Source organism: Ranitomeya imitator, chromosome 3, assembly GCF_032444005.1.
Source record: "Ranitomeya imitator isolate aRanImi1 chromosome 3, aRanImi1.pri, whole genome shotgun sequence".
In the NCBI taxonomy this organism is placed as follows: Eukaryota; Metazoa; Chordata; class Amphibia; order Anura; family Dendrobatidae; genus Ranitomeya; species Ranitomeya imitator.
In genome coordinates this window covers 653,701,811-653,725,402 of record NC_091284.1, presented here as the reverse complement: position 1 = coordinate 653,725,402, position 23,592 = coordinate 653,701,811, and the positions used below count along the sequence as shown (strand labels likewise).

The 23,592-nt window shown below is 44.0% G+C and overlaps 1 protein-coding gene across 2 annotated transcripts in view; it reads right to left on the bottom strand.

Moving 5' to 3' along the window:
- DNAJC15 (DnaJ heat shock protein family (Hsp40) member C15) overlaps positions 1–23,592 on the bottom strand; it is a 116,375-nt gene that overhangs the window by 24,256 nt on the left and 68,527 nt on the right. Inside the window, exon 6 of one of the 2 annotated variants that reach the window (XM_069758232.1) lies at positions 5,387–6,008. The exons of the other annotated variant lie outside the window; for it this stretch is intronic. Coding sequence (XP_069614333.1) covers positions 5,938–6,008 — 71 coding nt within the window. The 3' untranslated portion in view covers positions 5,387–5,937. Of the gene's footprint in view, positions 1–5,386; positions 6,009–23,592 lie in introns of those variants that run through there. 2 annotated transcript variants of the gene reach the window in all.

The following is a 23,592-nucleotide window of genomic DNA, read 5'->3' as shown; positions in this document are numbered from 1 at the left end:
TTTTTCCTATTGGATCATTTTCATGACTGTGATAGACCCTATCACAGTGATCAAAATAATAAAAATAGCTAATCAAACCCTCCTTTGTCACGCCCTTAGCTAGCAGAAAATAAAATATTATATTTTTTTCCATTCTTTGCAGTTAAGGTTGGGGCTAGGGTTAGGGTGGTGGGGACCTACTGGGGTTACGGTTATGTTGGGGTTACAGTTGTGTTGGAGTTACAGTGGTGGTTGGGGTTAGGGTGGTGTTCGGGTTAGGGTTGTGGTTAGGGATGTGTTGGGGTTATAGTTGTGGTTAGGGTTGGGATTAGGGGTATGTTGGGGTTAGTGCTGTGTTAGGTTTGGAGTTAGAATTGGGGCATTTACACTGTTTAGGCACATACCGGGGTCTCCAAACGCGACATGGTGCCCGCCATTGATTCCAGCAAATTTTGTATTCAAAAAGTCAAACGGCGCTCCCTACCTTCTGAGCACTGCCATGCGCCCAAACAGTGGCTTTTCCACACGTACGGGGTATCAGCGTACTCGGGAGAAATTGCACAATACATTTTGTGGTTCATTTTCTCCTGATTCCCTTTTGAAAATAAAAAAAAAGTTTGGGTCTAAAAGAAATTTAGTGTGAAAAAAGTTAAATGTTATTTTTTCCTTCCCCTTTGTTTAGTTCTCCTGAAGCACCTGGAGGGTTAACAAACTTCTTGAATGTGGTTTTGCGCACCTTGAAGGTGCAATTTTTAGAATGGTGTTACTTTTTGGGTCATATTAACCCCTCAAACTCACTTCAAATGTGAGGTGGTCCCTAAAAAAAAATGGTTTTGTCAATTTTGTTGAAAAAAATGGGAAATCGCTGGTCAACTTTTAACCTTTATAACGTCCTAGCAAAAAAATGTATGTCTCCAAAATTATGCTGATGTAAAGGTGACATGTGGGAAATGTTATTTATTAACTCTTTTGTGTGACAACTCTCTGATTTAAGGGCACAATAATTAAGTTTGAAAATTGCAAAATTTTCAAAATGTTTGCCAAATTTGATTTTTTTATAAATAAACGCAAGTCATATCAAAGAAATGTTACCACTAACATGAATACAATGTCACAAAAAAACCTCTCAGAATCAGTGGGATCCATTGAAGCGTTCCAGAGCTATAACCTCATAAAGTGACAGTGGTCAGAATTGTAAAAATTGGGTCACTCATTAAGGTCAAAATTGATTCAGTCACTAAGGGGTTAAACATTTAGCATAACACTTTATCTTCATTTCAATAGATGCGTTGGGGAAATTATTTTGTGACAGGTACTACTATATATAGGTATGATCAGGGCCGTATTTGCCACTAGGCACTTGAGGGCACGTGCCTAGGGCGGGACGATGCGGGAGGCGGCACCTGAGCAAGATTTTTTGTTTTTTCATTTTTTTAAGTCCTGGGTCACCTCCCGACTGACCGCCCCCCCATCGCCCGCTTGCCTGCCTCCCATCCACCCTCCTTGAAGACGTCATACTCACCCTGCTCCAACGATGTCTGGTCTCAGAGTCTGGCAGCTCATCCTGAGTGAGCGGTCACGTGGTACCGCTCATTAAGGTCATGAATATGGGCATATTCATGACCTAATGAGCGGTACCACATGACCGCTCACGCAGGAAGGTGCTGCGCCAGGAGTCGGGACAGAGCCAGAGGGATGTTCGGCGCGGCGTGGGAAAGGGGAGTATGAGGGGCGGGGGGACAGGGGACGGTAAGCCGAGCCATGCAAGATGGGAGCAGGAGCGGGGGGTTGAGAGATGAGCCATGCATACAGGGGGGTGGGGAAATATGAGCCATGCATACAGGAGGAGGGGGGAAAGCATGGGGGGGGGAGGAGCATGTGACTAGACCTGTCCATCAGGACAACCCCTATAAGTATGCATCACGTAACGGAAACAATAAAGTAAACCACGTTGTTCGAATTCTGCCTGTAAGAGGGAGAATCAAATTCTTTAAATGATCCCTTCAGGATTAAAAATGGTTTCCATCAAATTCCATCAATACTTTTTCTATAAATTACCTTTGAATCTATTTTTGGGTGAAAATAAAGTTTTGAAAGAGTCTTCACAAAAGTGGTATCTAAAAAGGCCTATGTAATTTTAATATAGTGTTCACAACATGCAGTTTGAATAAGGCAAAATTATGAGGGGAATGAGCAATTGCCAAGATATATACCGTACTTATATTTCTCACATCAGATCCTGTTCTTGTATCTGTGTAGTAATCTAAAGAAAAAAAATAAAATAAAACAACTGACTGGCTCTTTCAAATCAGAAAATTGGTGTGTACAGGTGTGAACTAGGAGTAGCCATCTCTATATATAACAATTCACACCCTTCTATATACATACCCAATTCACACCTACCAATAAATTCAGTCAGAGGTATTCACACTAGAAACATAGGTTCCCAGTAAACTGGAGATCGTCTTGTCGTTGGTTGCTAAGCATGCATGAACTGGCCAAATTATGTGCTAAGTATCTCCATTTTTTTTCTTAACCCCTTCATGACCTTGGGATTTTTCGTTTTTCCGTGTTCGTTTTTCACTCCCCTCCTTCCCAGAGCCATAACTTTTTTATTTTTCGGTCAATTTGGCCATGTGAGGGCTTATTTTTTGCGGGATGAGTTGTACTTTTGAACGACATCATTGGTTTTAGCATGTCGTGTACTAGAAAACGGGAAAAAAATTCCAAGTGCGGTGAAATTGCAAAAAAAGTGCAATCCCACACTTGTTTTTTGTTTGTTTTTTTTGCTAGGTTCACTAAATGCTAAAACCGGCCTGCCATTATGATTCTCAAGGTCATTACGAGCTCATAGACACCTAACATGACTAGGTTATTTCTTATCTAAGTGGTGAAAAAAAATTCCAAACTTTGCTAAAAAAAAAAAAAATTGCGCCATTTTCCGATACTCGTAGCGTCTCCATTTTTCGTGATCTGGGGTGGTTGAGGGCTTATTTTTTCCGTGCCGAGCTGGCGTTTTTAATGACAGCATTTTGGTGCAGATACGTTCTTTTGATCGCCCGTTATTGCATTTTAATGCAATGTCGCGGTGACCTAAAAAACGTAATTCTGGCGTTTCGAATCTTTTTCTCGCTACGCCGTTTAGCGATCAGGTTAATGCTTTTTTTTAATTGATAGATCTGGCGATTCTGAGCACGGCGATACCAAATATGTGTAGATTTGATTTTTTTTTATTGATTTATTTTGATTGGGGCGAAAGGGGGGTGATTTAAACTAATATTTTTTTCACATTTTTTTTTTACTTTTTTTTTTTTTTTTACTTTTGCCATGCCTCAATAGCCTCCATGGGAGGCTAGAAGCAGGCATAGCACGATCGGCTCTGCTACATAGCAGCGATCTGCTGATCGCTGCTATGTAGCAGAAATGGAGGTGTGCTGTGAGCGCCGACCACAGGGTGGCGCTCACAGCCACCAGTGATCAGTAACCATAGAGGTCTCTAGGACCTCTATGGTTACCATCCTGACGCATCGCCGACCCCCGATCATGTGACGGGGGTCGGCGATGACGTCATTTCCGGCCGCCCGGCCGGAAGCGGTAGTTAAATTCCGCTGTCTGCGTTTGACAGCGGCATTTAACTAGTTAATAGGTGCGAGCAGATCGCGATTCTGCCCGCGCCTATTACGGGCACATGTCAGCTGTTCAAAACAGCTGACATGTCCCGGCTTTGATGCGGGCTCACCGCGGAGCCCTGCATCAAAGCAGGGGATCTGACCTCGGACGTACTATCCCGTCCGAGGTCAGATAGGGGTTAATGTCTGGAGCAGTAATGCTATTCATATCTCATTTACACAGTTTAGCACTACAGATAGAAACTTTATTTGTGTAGTAATCTGTTTTGAGCAAGCATCTATATAATAAGCATGGGTGTGTTCCCATTTGTATGTACTGCATTTTGTTCTGTTATGGCATATACAGGTGCTTCTCACAAAATTACAATAACATCAAAAAGTTAGTTTATTTCAGCTCTTCAATACAAAAAGTGAAACTCATATAGAGTCATTGCAAACAGAGTGATCTATTTCATGTGTTTTACTTCTGTTAATATTGATGATTATGGCTTACATTCAAAGAAAACCCAAAAGTCATTATCGCAGTGGGGAGCTGTAGGGAGCTTTATGGAGTTAATAATGTGTGTGTGGGACTGTTGGAGATATCATACAGTAGTGTTCAAAATAACGGGTGTGTTGAAAAAAACATGAGTTTATCACAAAATCATTATTCTAGTTTTTAATCCATACATAGGAAACTTTGTATTGTATTATGTATGTGGAATTTCCTGAAGGGGTCACACTGACCTTGAAACGCGTTGAATAAACCAAGGTCTAATTTCATCATCCTTTGGAACTTCATTATTAAGGAAGCGCGGATTTAACCCACACCTCCTACACAGTTTATCTTATCATATGGCTGTTGAACGGCCTGTGGATCTGTAGCAGTCGAAATCTCTACACACTCTCCATTCAACAAAATCAGGTGAGCAATTCTAAGAAAGCTCTCTTGGTTATCTGTAGGATAAGACCCTATTTTGCGCTTTGTGTCTCCACTTTTTGCCCTATGGTAACTTCTCTGGCTCTATGAAGCCAGAACCGTCAATGAAAGAAGAGGAGAGTGGGAGAGAAAGAGGGAAAACTAGCAGGTGGGAAGGTGCGGGTAAATGTTTGGCCCCGTCATGATGCCTCGAGCGCTTATACTTCGCTTGAACACACAAAATAGCTGTTACCACATTGTGATATAAATGACATCGGTTTTAAAAAGCATAACTGAATACGGTAATTTGACAGGGAAAAAGCATGCATTAAAAAAAAATTAGCAAATTAGAAGATTGAAATAAAATGTCAGGAAATGTAAGATTGAAGCTTTCTATAGGGAACCTCTATTGCAGCATGCTAACATTTATAGGTCACTACACGCTCAATATATCACATGGCTCATTGACCTCACAACACAATCTACATAACAAAGGTAGTGTAGCTTACCAATGTGTACTCCATTAACACAGTAGGCCTGTTCTTTAATTTCCTCCTGAATATTATGCATCTTCCAGCTCACAGCTGGGGCTGAACATTCATAATGATGCCAGGAATTGTTTTTCTGCCCACTCACATAGACTGATCTTTTGAACTTAAAGCTTATTAAAGCTCAGGGGGTCCTTGATGAGTCCTATAAAGTGTCATTTCTAATGTGCTATGCATACAATTTACATTTTATATAATTGCCAATTCTGACATTTCCCTTTAAATAAAACTGATAGCTTTCCCTCCCCTCCTGATGAAGTTGTTTGTGAGTTTTCCGCTCTATTCAGCCAGTAGCTGTTGATTGCAGGGAGAAGCTGGCAGCGACCACAACATTTTATTACATATTTATTTTTTTGCTCCACATTACATGGACGTGCTCTGCATCCAATGTATAAAGACGATGGTCCAAAGAGAGAGATGATTGTGAAGCTGGCGGAGGGCCGCTTATAAGAACAGCTGGGATCCAGGCACAGAATGTGATGAGGTTTCTACAGCTCCCGCTCTTCTGAGCTTGCCAAGGTTACAGCACTGTCTATTTGCCCGGGAATATACACAAAATAGTCTGAAAAAGAGTCAGATTCTGGAGAGGCTGCTGATTTACTCCATACATCTAAATGTAACGTATATCCATGTAATTCAGGTCATGCGTGTCACTGATATTCCGTGTTCAGTTGTAGTTTTACCATTGCACACTTTCCTTGCAGTTGTATGAAAATATAAGAAAAAATAAGACCATTTCTTTCATCAAATATACAGGTTTATAAACTGTATAAATAACATTTAAAAGAAAAAAAAATCTAGACAGGTAGACAGGCGCAGGCAGCGCGCTATCTTTCCTGGCAGCAAATAACTTAATAAAACTTAATTATTCATCTCTCTTATGTCATTGTTTTGTACTAGACTCCAGTAAGTCCTTTGCTTCATTTATTTTCATTGCTATATAAGGGGATCCGCCTAAAATGAAAAACAAAAGATTTAAAATCACCAAAACGCAAATAGATCAAATGCATGTAGTAGTTTATTTTACTTTCCAAAACAATGATATGCTACGAGTAAAGTCCTAGCGCTTTAAACGCTTCTTTCTTTGAAGGCATCACAGGACAGACATTGCTGTTAATAAATTAAGCCGAACATCCATGCAAATAGCAATATCCACAAGTAGTGATGAGCAAATATACTCGTTACTCAGGATTTCCCGAGCACGCTCGGGGGTCCTCCGAGTATTTTTTAGTGCTCGGAGTTTTAGTTTTTTTTGCCGCAGCTGAATGATTTACATCTGTTAGCCAGCATAAGTACATGTGGGGGTTGACTGGTGGCTAGGGAATCCCCACATGTACAGTTAGGGCCAGAAATATTTGGACAGTGACACAAGTTTTGTTATTTTAGCTGTTTACAAAAACATGTTCAGAAATACAATTATATATATAATATGGGCTGAAAGTGCACACTCCCAGCTGCAATATGATAGTTTCCACATCCAAATCGGAGAAAGGGTTTAGGAATCATAGCTCTGTAATGCATAGCGTCCTCTTTTTCAAGGGACCAAAAGTAATTGGACAATGGACTCTAAGGGCTGCAATTAACTCTGAAGGCGTCTCCCTCGTTAACCTGTAATCAATGAAGTAGTTAAAAGGTCAGGGGTGGATTCCAGGTGTGTGGTTTTGCATTTGGAAGCTGTTGCTGTGAGCAGACAACATGCGGTCAAAGGAACTCTCAATTGAGGTGAAGCAGAACATCCTGAGGCTGAAAAAAAAAGAAAAAATCCATCAGAGAGATAGCAGACATGCTTGGAGTAGCAAAATCAACAGTTGGGTACATTCTGAGAAAAAAGGATTTGGCAGGTGAGCTTGGGAACTCAAAAAGGCCTGGGCATCCACGGATGACAACAGTGGTGGATGATCGCCGCATACTTAATTTGGTGAAGAAGAACCCGTTCACAACATCAACTGAAGTCCAGAACACTCTCAGTGAAGTAGGTGTATCTGTCTCTAAGTCAACAGTAAAGAGAAGACTCCATGACAGTAAATACAAAGGGTTCACATCTAGATGCAAACCATTCATCAATATCAAAAATAGACAGGCCAGAGTTAAATTTGCAGAAAAACACCTCAAGAAGCCAGCTCAGTTCTGGAAAAGTATTCTATGGACAGATGAGACAAAGATCAACCTGTACCAGAATGATGGGAAGAAAAAAAGTTTGGAGAAGAAAGGGAATGGCACATGATCCAAGGCACACCACATCCTCTGTAAAACATGGTGGAGGCAACGTGATGGCATGTGCATGCATGGCTTTCAATGGCACTGGGTCACTTGTGTTTATTGATGACATAAGAGCAGACAAGAGTAGCCGGATGAATTCTGAAGTGTACCGGGATATACTTTCAGCCCAGATTCAGCCAAATGCTGCAAAGTTGATTGGACGGCGCTTCATAGTACAGATGGACAATGACCCCAAGCATACAGCCAAAGCTACCCAGGAGTTCATGAGTGCCAAAAAGTGGAACATTCTGCAATGGCCAAGTCAATCTCCAAATCTAAACCCAATTGAGCATGCATTTCACTTGCTCAAATCCAGACTTAAGACGGAAAGACCCACAAACAAGCAAGACCTGAAGGCTGCGGCTGTAAAGGCCTGGCAAAGCATTAAGAAGGAGGAAACCCAGCGTTTGGTGATGTCCATGGGTTCCAGACTTAAGGCAGTGATTGCCTCCAAAGGATTTGCAACAAAATATTGAAAATAAAAATATTTTGTTTGGGTTATGTTTATTTGTCCAATTACTTTTGACCTCCTAAAATGTGGAGTGTTTGTAAAGAAATGTGTACAATTCCTACATTTTCTATCAGATATTTTTGTTCAACCCTTCAAATTAAACGTTACAATCTGCACTTGAATTCTGTTGTAGAGGTTTCATTTCAAATCCAATGTGGTGGCATGCAGAGCCCAACTCGCGAAAATTGTGTCACTGTCGAAATATTTCTGGCCCTAACTGTACTTATGCTGGCTAACAGATGTAAATCATTCAGCTGTGGCAAGAAAAACTAAAACTCCGAGCACTAAAAAAAAAAAAAAATACTCAGAGGACCCCTGAGCATGCTCAAGAAATCTCGAGTAGCGAGCATATTCGCTCATCACTATCCACAAGCAATGCTAAATCAAAGAAAAGACTAGGAGAAAAAGAGAAGCAATAAACTGTGAATATATCGGCGTATGCTTGTGTGTGCCAGATTGTGGGCAAGGTCTAGAAATATGGCTTTTATTAGTGCAATCCATTTAAAAGGGTTGTCCAATGTACCGTATATACTCGAGTATAAGCCGAGATTTTCAGCCCAAATTTTAGGGCTGAAAGTGCCCCCCTCGGCTTATACTCGAGTCACGGTAGCGGTGGGGTCGGCAGGTGAGGGGGTGAGGGCGCTGAGGCATACTTACCTAGTCCCAGCGATCCTCGCGCTGTCCCTGCCGTCCCACGGGCTTCGGCGCTGCAGCTTCTTCCTCTCTTCAGCGGTCACGTGGGACCGCTCATTACAGAAATGAATAAGCGGCTCCACCTCCCATAGGGGCGGAGCCGCTTATTCATTTCTCTAATCAGCGGTGCCGGTGACCGCTGATAGAGAAAGAAGCTGCGGCACCGAAGACAGGAGGGGACAGCGCGAGGATCGCCAGGACTAGGTGAGTATGTTATATTCACCTGTCCTCGTTCCAGCCGCCGGGCGTCGCTCCATCTTCCCGGCCGGCGCCTCCATCTTCCCGGCGTCTGCGCTCTCTGACTGTTCAGGCAGAGGGCGCGATGACGCATATAGTGTGCGCGGCGCCCTCTGCCTGATCAGTCAGAGCAGAGACGCCGGGAAGATGGAGGCGCCGGGACCGGACGCTGGGAGCTGCAATCAAGGGAGGTGAGTATGTGGGTTTTTTTTTTTATTGCAGCAGTAGCAGCGGCAGCACAGATTAATGTGGAGCATCTATGGGGCACAGTGAACGGTGCAGAGCACCGTATAAGGCACAGCTAGGGGGCACAATGAACGGTGCAGAGCACCGTATATGGCACAGCTAGGGGGCACAGTGAACGGTGCAGAGCACCGTATATGGCACAGCTAGGGGGCACAATGAACGGTGCAGAGCACCGTATATGGGCACAGATATGGGGCACAGTGAACGGTGCAGAGCACCGTATAAGGCACAGCTAGGGGGCACAATGAACGGTGCAGAGCACCGTATATGGCACAGCTAGGGGGCACAATGAACGGTGCAGAGCACCGTATAAGGCACAGCTAGGGGGCACAATGAACGGTGCAGAGCACCGTATAAGGCACAGCTAGGGGGCACAATGAACGGTGCAGAGCACCGTATAAGGCACAGCTAGGGGGCACAATGAACGGTGCAGAGCACCGTATAAGGCACAGCTAGGGGGCACAATGAACGGTGCAGAGCACCGTATAAGGCACAGCTAGGGGGCACAATGAACGGTGCAGAGCACCGTATAAGGCACAGCTAGGGGGCACAATGAACGGTGCAGAGCACCGTATAAGGCACAGCTAGGGGGCACAATGAACGGTGCAGAGCACCGTATAAGGCACAGCTAGGGGGCACAATGAACGGTGCAGAGCACCGTATAAGGCACAGCTAGGGGGCACAATGAACGGTGCAGAGCACCGTATAAGGCACAGCTAGGGGGCACAATGAACGGTGCAGAGCACCGTATAAGGCACAGCTAGGGGGCACAATGAACGGTGCAGAGCACCGTATAAGGCACAGCTAGGGGGCACAATGAACGGTGCAGAGCACCGTATAAGGCACAGCTAGGGGGCACAATGAACGGTGCAGAGCACCGTATAAGGCACAGGTAGGGGGCACAATGAACGGTGCAGAGCACCGTATAAGGCACAGCTAGGGGGCACAATGAACGGTGCAGAGCACCGTATAAGGCACAGCTAGGGGGCACAGTGAACGGTGCAGAGCACCGTATAAGGCACAGCTAGGGGGCACAGTGAACGGTGCAGAGCACCGTATATGGCACAGCTAGGGGGCACAATGAACGGTGCAGAGCACCGTATATGGCACAGCTATGGGGCACAGTGAACGGTGCAGAGCACTGTATATGGCACAGCTAGGGGGCACAGTGAACGGTGCAGAGCACTATATGGGGCACAGCTATGGGGAAATATGAATGGTGTAGAGCACTATATGGCACAGCTATGGGGAAATAATGATCTATTTTTATTTTTGAAATTCACCGGTAAATGCTGCATTTCCACCCTAGGCTTATACTCGAGTCAATAAGTTTTCCCAGTTTTTTGTGGCAAAATTAGGGGGGTCGGCTTATACTCGGGTCGGCTTATACTCGAGTATATACGGTAATTAAAAAACTACATACAGGCAGCAACACAGCTGGTAATATATACACACCCAAATTTACCCTTTGAAGCTACTGAATGGCTGCAGCGGTCACGTGTGGAAATAAAAGTTATCATCAATGCAGCTAAGGAAAACAGAAGGGCAGTGGGGAAAATTGGGCAAGCAGTGCTGGAATGCGGGGGATCACATGGGCAAGTATATGATTATTTTCTGTATAGTTCTGCCTGTGAGGAGCTTTCTATATAATTTGGACAACACCTTAATAATAATAATAATAATTTTTATTTATATAGCGCCAACATATTCCGCAGCGCTTTACAAATTATAGAGGGGACTTGTACAGACAATAGACATTACAGCATAACAGAAATACAGTTCAAAACAGATACCAGGAGGAATGAGGGCCCTGCTTGCAAGCTTACAAACTATGAGGAAAAGGGGAGACACGAGAGGTGGATGGACCTTAATATATGCACACAACTGTATATTCCAAGTTATTCCCAGTGATGTTGCACCTATATGAAAATGTATTCGTATAAGGTCAGACTAGCGCTAAAATTTAACCCCTTCATGACCTTGGGATTTTTCGTTTTTCCGTGTTCGTTTTTCACTCCCCTCCTTCCCAGAGCCATTACTTTTTTATTTTTCCGTCAATTTGGCCATATGAGGGCTTATTTTTTGCGGGACGAGTTGTACTTTTGAACGACATCATTGGTTTTAGCATGTCGTGTACTAGAAAACAGGAAAAAAATTCCAAGTGCGGTGAAATTGCAAAAAAAGTGCAATCCCACACTTGTTTTTTGTTTGGCTTTTTTGCTAGGTTTACTAAATGCTAAAACTGACCTGCCATTATGATTCTCCAGGTCATTACGAGTTCATAGACACCTAACATGACTAGGTTATTTTTTATCTAAGTGGTGAAAAAAAATTCCAAACTTTGCTAAACAAAAAAAAAAAAAAAAAACATTGCACCATTTTCCGATACTCGTAGCGTCTCCATTTTTCGTGATCTAGGGTTGGTTGAGGGCTTATTTTTTGCGTGCCGAGCTGGCGTTTTTAATGATAGCATTTTGGTGCAGATATGTTCTTTTGATCGCCCGTTATTGCATTTTAATGCAATGTCGCGGCGACCTAAAAAACGTAATTCTGGCGTTTCTAATTTTTTTCTCGCTACGCCGTTTAGCGATCAGGTTAATGTTTTTTTTTAATTGATAGATCGGGTGATTCTGAGCGCGGCGATACCAAATATGTGTAGATTTGATTTTTTTTTTATTGATTTATTTTGATTGGGGCGAAAGGGGGGGTGATTTAAACTTTTATATTTTTTTTTATTTTTTTCACATTTTTTTTTACTTTTGTTTTTCTACTTTTGCCATGCTTCAATAGCCTCCATGGGAGGCTAGAAGCAGGCACAACTCGATCGCCTCTGCTACATAGCAGCGATCTGCTGATCGCTGCTATGTAGCAGAAATGGAGGTGTGCTGTGAGCGCCGACCACAGGGTGGCGCTCACAGCCACCGGTGATCAGTAACCATAGAGGTCTCTAGGACCTCTATGGTTACCATCCTGACGCATCGCCGACCCCCGATCATGTGACGGGGGTCGGCGATGACGTCATTTCCGGCCGCCCGGCCGGAAGCGGTAGTTAAATGCCGCTGTCTGCGTTTGACAGCGGCATTTAACTAGTTAATAGGTGCGGGCAGATCGCGATTCTGCCCGCGCCTATTACGGGCACATGTCAGCTGTTCAAAACAGCTTACATGTCCCGGCTTTGATGCGGGCTCACCGCGGAGCCCTGCATCAAAGCAGGGGAGCTGACCTCGGACGTACTATCCCGTCCGAGGTCAGATAGGGGTTAAGGAGCAGTCACATCTGAAAGACGCACCGAGATCGGGCATAGGAGCTGCATACTACATACATACACTACTCTGAAAATCAGGCCAGATTAGTACATGCTGCCATTTTTCAAGCCCGCGTGGAAAACTGTCCATGTGCAGTAGCCAGCGAGCAGTCTGTTACATATGGAAACAGAACACTGAGCAGAGATATATGCGTGTGCTGTACCCTTGAGGAGACATTCTTTCCGAGAAGTAATTTTTTAGGTGTGAATACTTCTGAAATATAGTAAAACATACAGTAAGTACATTTCTGCCTCTGTATAATCTACTCACCTGGTTGCCCATTTGGCTAATACGTTATATCACTGTTATAGGTGGGAAATGAAAATAGGAGATCACCTAGCTATAAAATAGCTTTGCTCTGGCCCCCTAAGTTCTGCCCACTTAGGACTATTTTGTCTACTGATTCCAGCATTATAAGAGACAGTGGAAAGCCAATACCTAACCTTCATAGTACCAACAAGGGGCCATATTTGAAATACTGCAACTACATTTGTTTACATTGATGGGTCAAATAAAATGCATTGACAAAGAAGACCATTTATAGCTTTTTGGGGGTAGAGCCTACTCCATATATTTTGGTGGCAACTCCACCAGTGACTGAATGTACATGATGACCCCTACTAGGTCTGACACCTATACTGATGGCCATGTCATAATTACTAGTAATGAGCGGACGTGCTCAGATAAGGTGTTATCCGAGCATACTCGTGTGCTAACTGAGGGACTTCAGCATGCTTGAAAAATATGCTTGAATCCCCACGCTTGCATGTCTCACAGCTATTCGACAGCAGCAACACATGTATAGATTGCCTGTTTGTTAGGAAATCCCAACATGTGTTGCGGCTGTAGAACAGCCGTGAATCATGCAAGTGTGGGGACTCGAACATATTATTCACAAATGCCGAACTCACACGATTAGCACCTTCGCTCGATAACTCATCACCAATTTTGACAAAGACAAAGCTGATAACCTTTGCACTAATGCCTTTATAGCCATTAGGTAGCACAGTAAAAGAGTAATATGTTAATTATTGAAATACAACAAAAAAAGAGCCCTAATGTGGTTATAGGATTTGATCTAATGCCTCATAGGAGGCATCCCTTGCTATATACTCTGTATGTTGGGCCTTATGCCTATGGGACCAGTTCTTCTAGTAGACAACATCTACCAGGTGGACAACATCTTCTACTGAAGAAATAAGGAAGGCATTAATTGTAACTGTATTAGACTGTCTCAGGTACAGGACATCCTGATGAGTGCCTATGACAGTAATACTTAATTCTAGAAACTCATTTAGCTCCATGACTTTGCAGCAGAGCAGTCACCTGCCCAGGAGAAGTGATATCTTTTCTTGCCCATTTGAGGCAGGAATGAAAACTCACTATATAAACAGATCAAAAAGTATGAAGGAACCTTAAGCTTAATATAGTTGTTTATTACTGTGAAGTAAGCACACAAAATGTCTTGGCAGAAACAATCTACTTCTTCAAGACACATCAATTACACTTGGTCGTCACCTTTATTGTTTTTCCATTCACCAATAAAACACATTGATTAAAACTAAGTTAATAAAGCTGTAAGAATTTGATAGTACATTTTTACTGCCCTTTAATAAATGGTGGCCATAAAATTAAATAACTGGTGTCTGCCTACAATAACTATCATTTTCCGTGAAATATTGCGTTATATTACTACAACTGCTTCATTACGAAGTAGCCCGGTAGTGCCCACCTCCTTAATAATACAGGTTATTAGGACAAGGGTTGAGGACTTAACCTCTAAAATTAGGAAAATACTATGGGCCCAATTCATATCTGGGAGAGAAAGAGCAAATCTACTATATAATTGTCTAAGGGTCACTTCCGTCTGTCTGTCTTTCTCTCTGTCACGGATATTCATTGGTCGCGGCCTCTGTCTCTCATGGAAATACAAGACGCTGATTGGTCGTGGCAAAACGCCCACATCCAATCAGTGACTGGCACAGTTCCGCGGCAACATGGCCGCTCCTTTCTCCCCGCAGTCAGTGCCCGCTCCATGCTCACCTCCAGTCAGCGCTCACACAGGGTTAATGGCAGCGCTAATGGACGGCGTTATGCTGCGCTGTACCGCACTCCATTAACGCTGCTATTAACCCTGTGTGACCAACTTTTTTACTATTGATGATGCCTATGAAGCATCAATAGTAAAAAGATTTAATGTTAAAAATAATTAAAAAAAAAAAAAAATCATCATATACTCACCTTCCGGCACCTTTCCTGCTCCTCGCGACACTCCGGTAACCGGTCCATACATTGCGATCTCGCGAGATGATGACATAGCGGTCTCGCGAGACCGCTATGTCATCATCTCGCGAGACCGCAATGCACTCTTGAGACCGGAGCACGCGAGGAGCGTCGGTAAACGCTTCCTGGATCCAGGGGCTAACGAAGGGTGAGTATATTTTTTATTTTAATTCTTTTTTTTTTTTTTTTCACAGGGATATGATGCCAACATTGCTATATACTACGTGGGCTGTGCAATATACTATGCGGGCTGGGCAATGTACTACGCGGGCTGGGCACTGTACTATGCGCGCTGGGCAATATGCTACGTGGCTGGGCAATATAGTACGTGACTGGGCAATATACTACGTATAGATAAAAATACTTTATCTAAAAAACTAATTAAAGCTGCCAAAAAGGAAACAGAGAAGCACATTGCTAAGGAGAGTAAAACTAATCCCAAACTGTTCTTCAACTATATCAATAGTAAAAAAATAAAAACTGAAAATGTAGGCCCCTTAAAAAATAGTGAGGGTAGAATGGTTGTAGATGACGAGGAAAAAGCTAACATATTGAACACCTTCTTCTCCACGGTATTCACCATGGAAAATGAAATGCTAGGTGAAATCCCAAGAAACAATGAAAACCCTATATTAAGGGTCACCAATCTAACCCAAGAAGAGGTGCGAAACCGGCTAAATAATATTAAAATAGATAAATCTCCGGGTCCGGATGGCATACTAAGAGAAATAAGTAATGTAATAGATAAACCATTATTTCTTATTTTTAGGGACTCTATAGCGACGGGGTCTGTTCCGCAGGACTGGAGCAAAGCAAATGTGGTGCCAATATTCAAAAAGGGCTCTAAAAGTGAACCTGGAAATTATAGGCCAGTAAGTCTAACCTCTATTGTTGGTAAAATATTTGAAAGGTTTCTGAGGGATGTTATTCTGGATTATCTCAATGAGAATAACTGGTTAACTCCATATTAGCATGGGTTTATGAGAAATCGCTCCTGTCAAACCAATCTAATCAGTTTTTATGAAGAGGTAAGGTATAGGCTGGACCACGGTGAGTCATTGGACGTGGTAGATCGCGATTTTTCCAAAGCGTTTGATACCGTGCCGCAAAAGAGGTTGGTACACAAAATGAGAATGCTTGGTCTGGGGGAAAATGTGTGTAAATGGGTTAGTAACTGGCTTAGTGATAGAAAGCAGAGGGTGGTTATAAATGGTATAGTCTCTAAGGCTACGTTCACATTTGCGGTGTGCGCCGCAGCGTCGCCGCCGCAACAAAACGCATGCGTCGTGCGGCCCTATCGTTAACATTGGCGCCGCATGGGACCGCATGTACACGCGTTGTAATGCGTTTTGGTGCGTTGTATGCCGCATGCGGCGTTAGGGCGCACCTGTCAGGGCGCGGCAAACGCAACATGTTGCATTTTTCGGGCGGCGCCGACCTTTTAAAAAACGCATGTGTCGTGTTTGCGTCGTCGATGCGCCTTTTTCCCCATTGACTTGCATTGACAACGCAGACGCCGCAAGTACTTGCATCGTGGTGCGTTGTACGACGCATGCGTTTTCCAATAAAAAATGCAAAACATAACACCAACCCTCTTCTAGCCATTGGTGGTCCTAATCTATTGTGTAGACACTTTTTTTTTTTGGGGGGGGGGGGGGATGAAGAATGACTCACTGCACAAAAAAACGCATGCGTTGCAAAACGCTGCGTTTTTTAGTCAAAACGCAACTGCGTTTCCAAAAAACGCAGCGTTTTGCGCCGCATGCGTTCAACGCATGCGGCGCAAAACGCAGCGTTGTGCATGCGTTTTGCTGCGTTTTTGTTTGTGTTTTGCGTTGCGGCGATGACGCTGCGGCGCACACCGCAAATGTGAACGTAGACTATCTGGGTCGCTGTGACCAGTGGGTTACCGCAGGGGTCGGTATTGGGACCTGTTCTCTTCAACATATTCATTAATGATCTGGTAGAAGGTTTACACAGTAAAATATCGATATTTGCAGATGATACAAAACTATGTAAAGCAGTTAATACAAGAGAAGATAGTATTCTGCTACAGATGGATCTGGATAAGTTGGAAACTTGGGCTGAAAGGTGGCAGATGAGGTTTAACAATGATAAATGTAAGGTTATACACATGGGAAGAAGGAATCAATATCACCATTACACACTGAACGGGAAACCACTGGGTAAATCTGACAGGGAGAAGGACTTGGGGATCCTAGTTAATGATAAACTTACCTGGAGCAGCCAGTGCCAGGCAGCAGCTGCCAAGGCAAACAGGATCATGGGGTGCATTAAAAGAGGTCTGGATACACATGATGAGAGCTTTATACTGCCTCTGTACAAATCCCTAGTTAGACCGCACATGGAGTACTGTGTCCAGTTTTGGGCACCGGTGCTCAGGAAGGATATAATGGAACTAGAGAGCATACAAAGGAGGGCAACAAAATTAATAAAGGGGATGGGAGAACTACAATACCCAGATAGATTAGCGAAATTAGGATTATTTAGTCTAGAAAAAAGATGACTGAGGGGCGATCTAATAACCATGTATAAGTATATAAGGGGACAATACAAATATCTCGCTGAGGATCTGTTTATACCAAGGAAGGTGACGGCACAAGGGGGCATTCTTTGCGTCTGGAGGAGAGAAGGTTTTTCCACCAACATAGAAGAGGATTCTTTACTGTTAGGGCAGTGAGAATCTGGAATTGCTTGCCTGAGGAGGTGGTGATGGCGAACTCAGTCGAGGGGTTCAAGAGAGGCCTGGATATCTTCCTGGAGCAGAACAATATTGTATCATACAATTATTAGGTTCTGTAGAAGGACGTAGATCTGGGGATTTATTATGATGGAATATAGGCTGAACTGGATGGACAAATGTCTTTTTTCGGCCTTACTAACTATGTTACGTGGTTGGGCAATATACTACGTGGGCTGTGCAATATACTACGTGGATATGCATATTCTAGAATACCCGATGCGTTAGAATCGGGCCACCATCTAGTGTACAATAACTATCCTGCATCTGTGTATATGTAACTTCAGCATGTTTAGCATTAAGTAGAGCTGTGCCATTAAGTGACTTTTCAGAATAAGCTGTCGTATGTGTCTGTACATGGAGAAGATTATTTTTACCCCTCGCCACGACAGCACCCACTAGAGAGGGGATCTGCAAATAGGAACAGGAAACCTACAGAAATAAAAGGGGGCAGTCGACCTCTCCTCCTCAGTTGGTTTCCTGTTCCTATGGGAACCGAAGCATGGACACCTACGGAAGAAAGAAGAGATACTTGGGCCAATGCACGCCGCCTGTGCGGTTTCTGTGGGAACGGCAAGGGCTGCGGTCCAGAAGCAGAGTCAGGGGAGCTCTGTCTATCAGCCTCCCTCCTTGTCTGGTAAGGCATCCATGTGTACCGGGTCCGGGGAGGGCTGCCCAGTACCACATGGATACGCGGTGTGAGGTCGGGGTCCAGGTGAGGCTGCCCCGACACTGAGGGGAGCATCTGGTCCAGACTCCGACTGCCTCCGCTAGTATCAGTTCCATGGAGTGAGCGGGGCGGCCGGGGAGCGAGCGGCAATATGCCAAGGAGCGCTCCTGCCCCGGAAGTGAGGTTTACTTCTGGAGCAAACCAGAAGAGGTGAGGTTAGCCGGCAGGAATCACGCCAGATTCAAATATAAAGACGAGAAACCTGGGAGAATGGCGTGCTAAAATATCATCCCCACCAGAGATGGACTCTCAGGCGCAAAGTGCTGGATCCAGGCACTCCAGTAGAGGTTCCGCATGCAGGAGTTGGAAAGGTGATGCACCTAGGACTTGGACTGAACCTCATCCTCCAGAACAGGTATTGTATAAGCTTCACTGGGAGAGTGTATAGGACTCTACCTATTAGGCAGACTTTTCGTCTTCCGATCACACCCCTTCTTTCAGACTAAGAAGAGACAGAAAACAAAACAAAGAGTATGCCTTATGTACCCAGCCCCTCCCTGACTACTACTCCTAGAGATTGTGTCGGGATTGTATTAGTAAGACCATGCAGGAGGAGGCGGCGGTGTCATTGGTAGACATCCGCACGATGAGGGAAGAGCTGCAGGCCCTGAACCAGACCAGTATACCCAAGAGGCGCAGGAGCAAGAGGAAGGAAATATGCCCCATCCTCAGTTCGGATTCCGACAGTGACACTAAGGGAGCCTCCGACTCCTCACATTCATCTTCCTCACCTCTTTCATCAGACATAGAAGGATGCTCGTGCTTCCCTATAGACAGTATCGACAATCTAGTTAGATCGGTTAGGAATACTATAGGGTGCACAGATACCAAGGAGGCCCAAACACCGCAAGAAAATGATAATTACTTACCGGTAATTTGATTTTCCACAACCATGACAGCACCATACGTGAGAGATGGCATCCGCCCCCAGGAATAGGAAACTTGCAGCAGAGATAAAAGAAGGGGACAGCACCTCTCTCCTCAGTTTGTTTCAGAGTATGAAAGATGACCGTCTTGTTAGTACACACACGTATGTCACATTCATTTTGTATAGTCACTTATTTGTTTCTATATATGTATATTTATATATATATTTTTTTGTGCATCACACATCCATCACCAAGTTAGAGTGGTAATTAATGCGGTGCTGTCAAAATATTCTGGAAAATCAAATTACCGGTAAGTAATTATCATTTTTTCCCTTCACCATGACAGCACCGTACGTGAGAGGAAGAAATAGAAAGACTCCTAGGGTGGGACAACAGCAGATAGTACTTTTCTCCCAAAAGAAAGGTTTGACAGACCTAAGTCTAGCCTATAATGTCGGAAGAAGGTGGAGGGTGAAGACCGCCGCTCTACAAATCTGTTCCACGGAAGCATTTGCCCTTTCTGCCCAGGATGTGGCGACAGTACCAGAGGAATATGAAAGTGAAATAGCCGTACGCAACCACTGTGCAATAGTTGACCTTGACGCCTTTTTTCCAGTTTGTCCCCTTGAACGAGACAAAAAGGGCTGATGACTGATGCCAAGTTTTTGTGGCTTCTATGTATTGAAGCAGGCAGCGTCTGACATCAAGACAATGGAAGGTTTGTTCTCCCTGGGATTTTGGTTGAGGACAAAATGAGGGTCAAATTATTTCCTGGCCTCTATGGAATTTTGAGTTGACCTTTGGAAGGAAGGCCGGGTCAGTTTTAATAATCACTTTGTCATCCTGAAAGGTAGTGTAAGGGAGATTTACCAAAATAGCTTGCAGCTCGCAGGTACGTCGAGCTGAAGTTAAGGCAACCAGGAGGACGGTTTTTAGGGTTAAGGCCTTTATTGAAATGGAAGAGAGAGGCTCAAAGGGGGGGGGGGGGGTTAGGGCATTTAAAACTAAATTTAGATCCCAGGGAGCCACCTTAGGTAGTAATTTTGAGGGTCTGGCTGCAAAGGAGGCCCGGATGAACCTATAGACGCAAGGGTGGTCAGCAAGTTTTTGATCAAACAACGCACCCAGGGCAGAGACTTGAACTTTTAACCCCTTCATGACCCAGCCTATTTTGACCTTAATGACCTGGCTGTTTTTTGCAATTCTTACCAGTGTCCCATTATGAGGTAATAACTCGGGAACGCTTCAACGGATCGTAACGGTTCTGAAACTGTTTTTTCGTGACATATTGGGCTTCATGTTAGTCGTAAATTTAGGCCAATAATTTTTGCGTTTATTTGTGAAAAAAATGGAAATTTGGCTAAAATTTTGAAAATTTTGCAATTTTCAAATTTTGACTTTTTATTCTGTTAAACCAGAGAGTTATGTGACACAAAATACTTAATAAATAACATTTCCCACATGTCTACTTTACATCAGCACAATTTTGGAAACAAAATTTTTTCTGCTAGGAAGTTATAAGGGTTAAAATTTGACCAGCGATTTCTCATTTTTACAACAAAATTTACAAAACCATTTTTTTTTAGGGATCACCTCCCATTTGAAGTCAGTTTGAGGGGTCTGTATGGCTGAAAATACCCAAAGGTGACACCATTCTAAAAACTGCACTCCTCAAGGTGCTCAAAACCACATTCAAGAAGTTTATTAACACTTCAGGTACTTCACAGCAGCAGAAGCAACATGGAAGGAAAAAATGAACATTTAACTTTTTAGTCACAAAAATGATGTTTTAGCAACAATTTTTTTTATTTTCCCAAGGGTAAAAAGAGAAACTGGACCCCAAACGTTATTGTACAATTTGTCCTGAGTACACCGATACCTCATATGTGGGGGGGAACCACTGTCTGGGCGCACGACAGGGCTCTGAAGGGAAGGAGCACCATTTGACTTTTTCAATGAAAAATTGGCTCCAATCTTTAGCGGACACCATGTTGCGTTTAGAGCCCCTGTGTGCCTAAACATTAGAGCTTCCCCACAAGTGACCCCATATTGGAAACAAGACCCCCCAAGGAGATTATCTAGATGCATAGTGAGCACTTTGAACGCCCAGGTGCTTCACAAATTGATCCGTAAAAATGAAAAAGTACTTTTTTTTCACAAAAAAATTATTTTAGCCTCATTTTTTTCATTTTCACATGGGCAACAGGATAAAATAGGTCCTAAAATGTGTTGGGCAATTTCTCCTGAGTACACAGATACCTCATATGTGGTCACAGACCACTGTTTGTGCACACGGCAAGGCTCGGAAGGGAAGGAGCGCCATTTGACTTTTGAATGAAAAATTTGCTCCAATAGTTAGCGGACACCATGTCACGTTTGTAGAGCCCCTGTGCCTAAACATTGGAGCTCCCCCACATGTGACCCCATTTTGAAAACAAGACCTCCCATGGAACTAATCTAGATGTGCGGTGACCACTTTAAACCCCAAAGTGCTTCATAGAAGTTTATAACGCAGAGCCGTGAAAATAAAAAATAATTTTTCTTTCCTCAAAAATTATTTTTTAGCCTGCAATTTTTTATTTTCACAAGAGTAACAGGAGAAATTGGACCCCAAGACTTATTCCCCAGTTTGTCCTGAGTACGCTGATGCCCTATATGTGGGGGGGAACCACTGTTTGGGCACACGTCGGGGCTCAGAAGGGAAGTAGTGACTTTTGAAATGCAGACTTTGATGGAATGGTCTGCGGGCGTCACGTTGTGTTTGCAGAGCCCCTAATGTGCCTAAACAGTAGAAACCCCCCACAAGTGACCACATTTTGGAAACTAGACCCCTCCAAGGAACTTATCTAGATGTGGTGAGCACTTTGAACCCCCAAGTGCTTCATAGAAGTTTACAACGCAGAGCCGTGAAAATAAAAAAATTTTCTTTCCTCAAAAATGATGTTTTAGCAAGAGATTTTTTATTTTCGCAAGGTAACAGGAGAAATTGGACCCCAATAGTCGTTGCCCAGTTTGGCCTGAGTATGCTGGTACCCCATATGTGGGGGTAAACCATTGTTTGGGCACACGTCGGGGCTCGGAAGGGAGGGAGCACCATTTGACTTTTTGAACGCAAGATTGGCTGGAATTAATGGTGGCGCCATGTTGCGTTTGGAGACCCCTGATGTGCCTAAACAGTGGAAACCCCTCAATTCTAACTTCAACACTAACCCCAACACACCCCTTAACCCTTATCCAAACTATAGCCATAACCCTAATCACAAACCTAACCCCAACACACCCCTAACCACAACCCAAACCCCAACACACCCGTAACCCTAATCCCAACCCTAACCACAACTTTAACCCCAACACACCCCTAACTCGATCCATAACCCTAACCACAAGCCTAATCTTAACCCTATTTCCAACCCTAGCCCTAATTCCAACCCTAACCCTAAGGCTATGTGCCCACGTTGCGGATTCATGTGAGATTTTTCCGTATGATTTTTGAAAAATCCGCAGGTAAAAGGCACTGCGTTTACCTGCGGATTTCCAGTGTTTTTTTGTGTGGATTTCACCTGTGGATTCCTATTGAGGAACAGGTGTAAAACGCTGCGGAATCCGCACAAAATTGACATGCTGCGGAAAATACAACGCAGCGTTTCCGCCCGGTATTTTCCGCACCATGGGCACAGCGGATTTGGATACATGGTACTGTAAAGCTGATGGAAAACTGCTACAAATTCGCAGCGGCCAATCCACTGTGGATCCGCAGCCAAATCCGCACCGTGTGCACATACCCTAACCCTAGCCCTAACCCTAGTCCTATCCCTAGTTCTAACCCTAACCCTAGTGGAAAAAAAATATATATTTTCTTTATTATTGTTCCTACCTATGGGGATGATAAAGGGGGGTTCATTTACTATTTTTTTTATTTTGATCACTGTGATATAACCTATCACAGTGATCAAAATATACCTAGAACGAACCTGCCTGCCGTAAGTTTCGGCGGGCGCACTGCGCATGCGCCCGCCATTTTGGAAAATGATGGCACCCATGGAGAAGACGGACGGACACCGGGAGTCTCGGTAAGTATGAGGGGGGGAGATCGGAGCATGGGGGGGACGGGGGGTGGCATCGGAGCACGGGGAGTGGGCAGGAGGACGGGAGAGCAGACAGGATGACGGAGGGGAGTGGAGCACAGGACAGAGGACTGTGGAGATCGGTGGTGGTGGGCACATCAAGGTTTCCAGCCATGGCCGATGATATTGCAGCATTGGCCATGGCTGGATTGTAATATTTCACCAGTTTTTATAGGTGAAATATTACAAATCGCTCTGATTGGCAGTTTCACTTTCAACAGCCAATCAGATCGATCGTAGCCATGGGGGGGGTGAAGCTACCCCCCCGGGCTGAAGTACCACTCCCCCTGTCCCTGCAGATCGGATGAAATTGGAGTTAACTCTTTCACCAGATCTGCAGGGACGCGATCCCTCCATGACGCCACATAGGCATCACAGTTCGGATTGGCACCGACTTTCATGACGCCTACGTGGCGTCAAAGGTCGGGAAGGAGTTAAGGTGCTAGTAGATAGCCCCCTTTCTAACCCTATTTGAAGAATTTCTAGAATTTCTTGGCTCGTTTTGGACAATTGTCGCCCC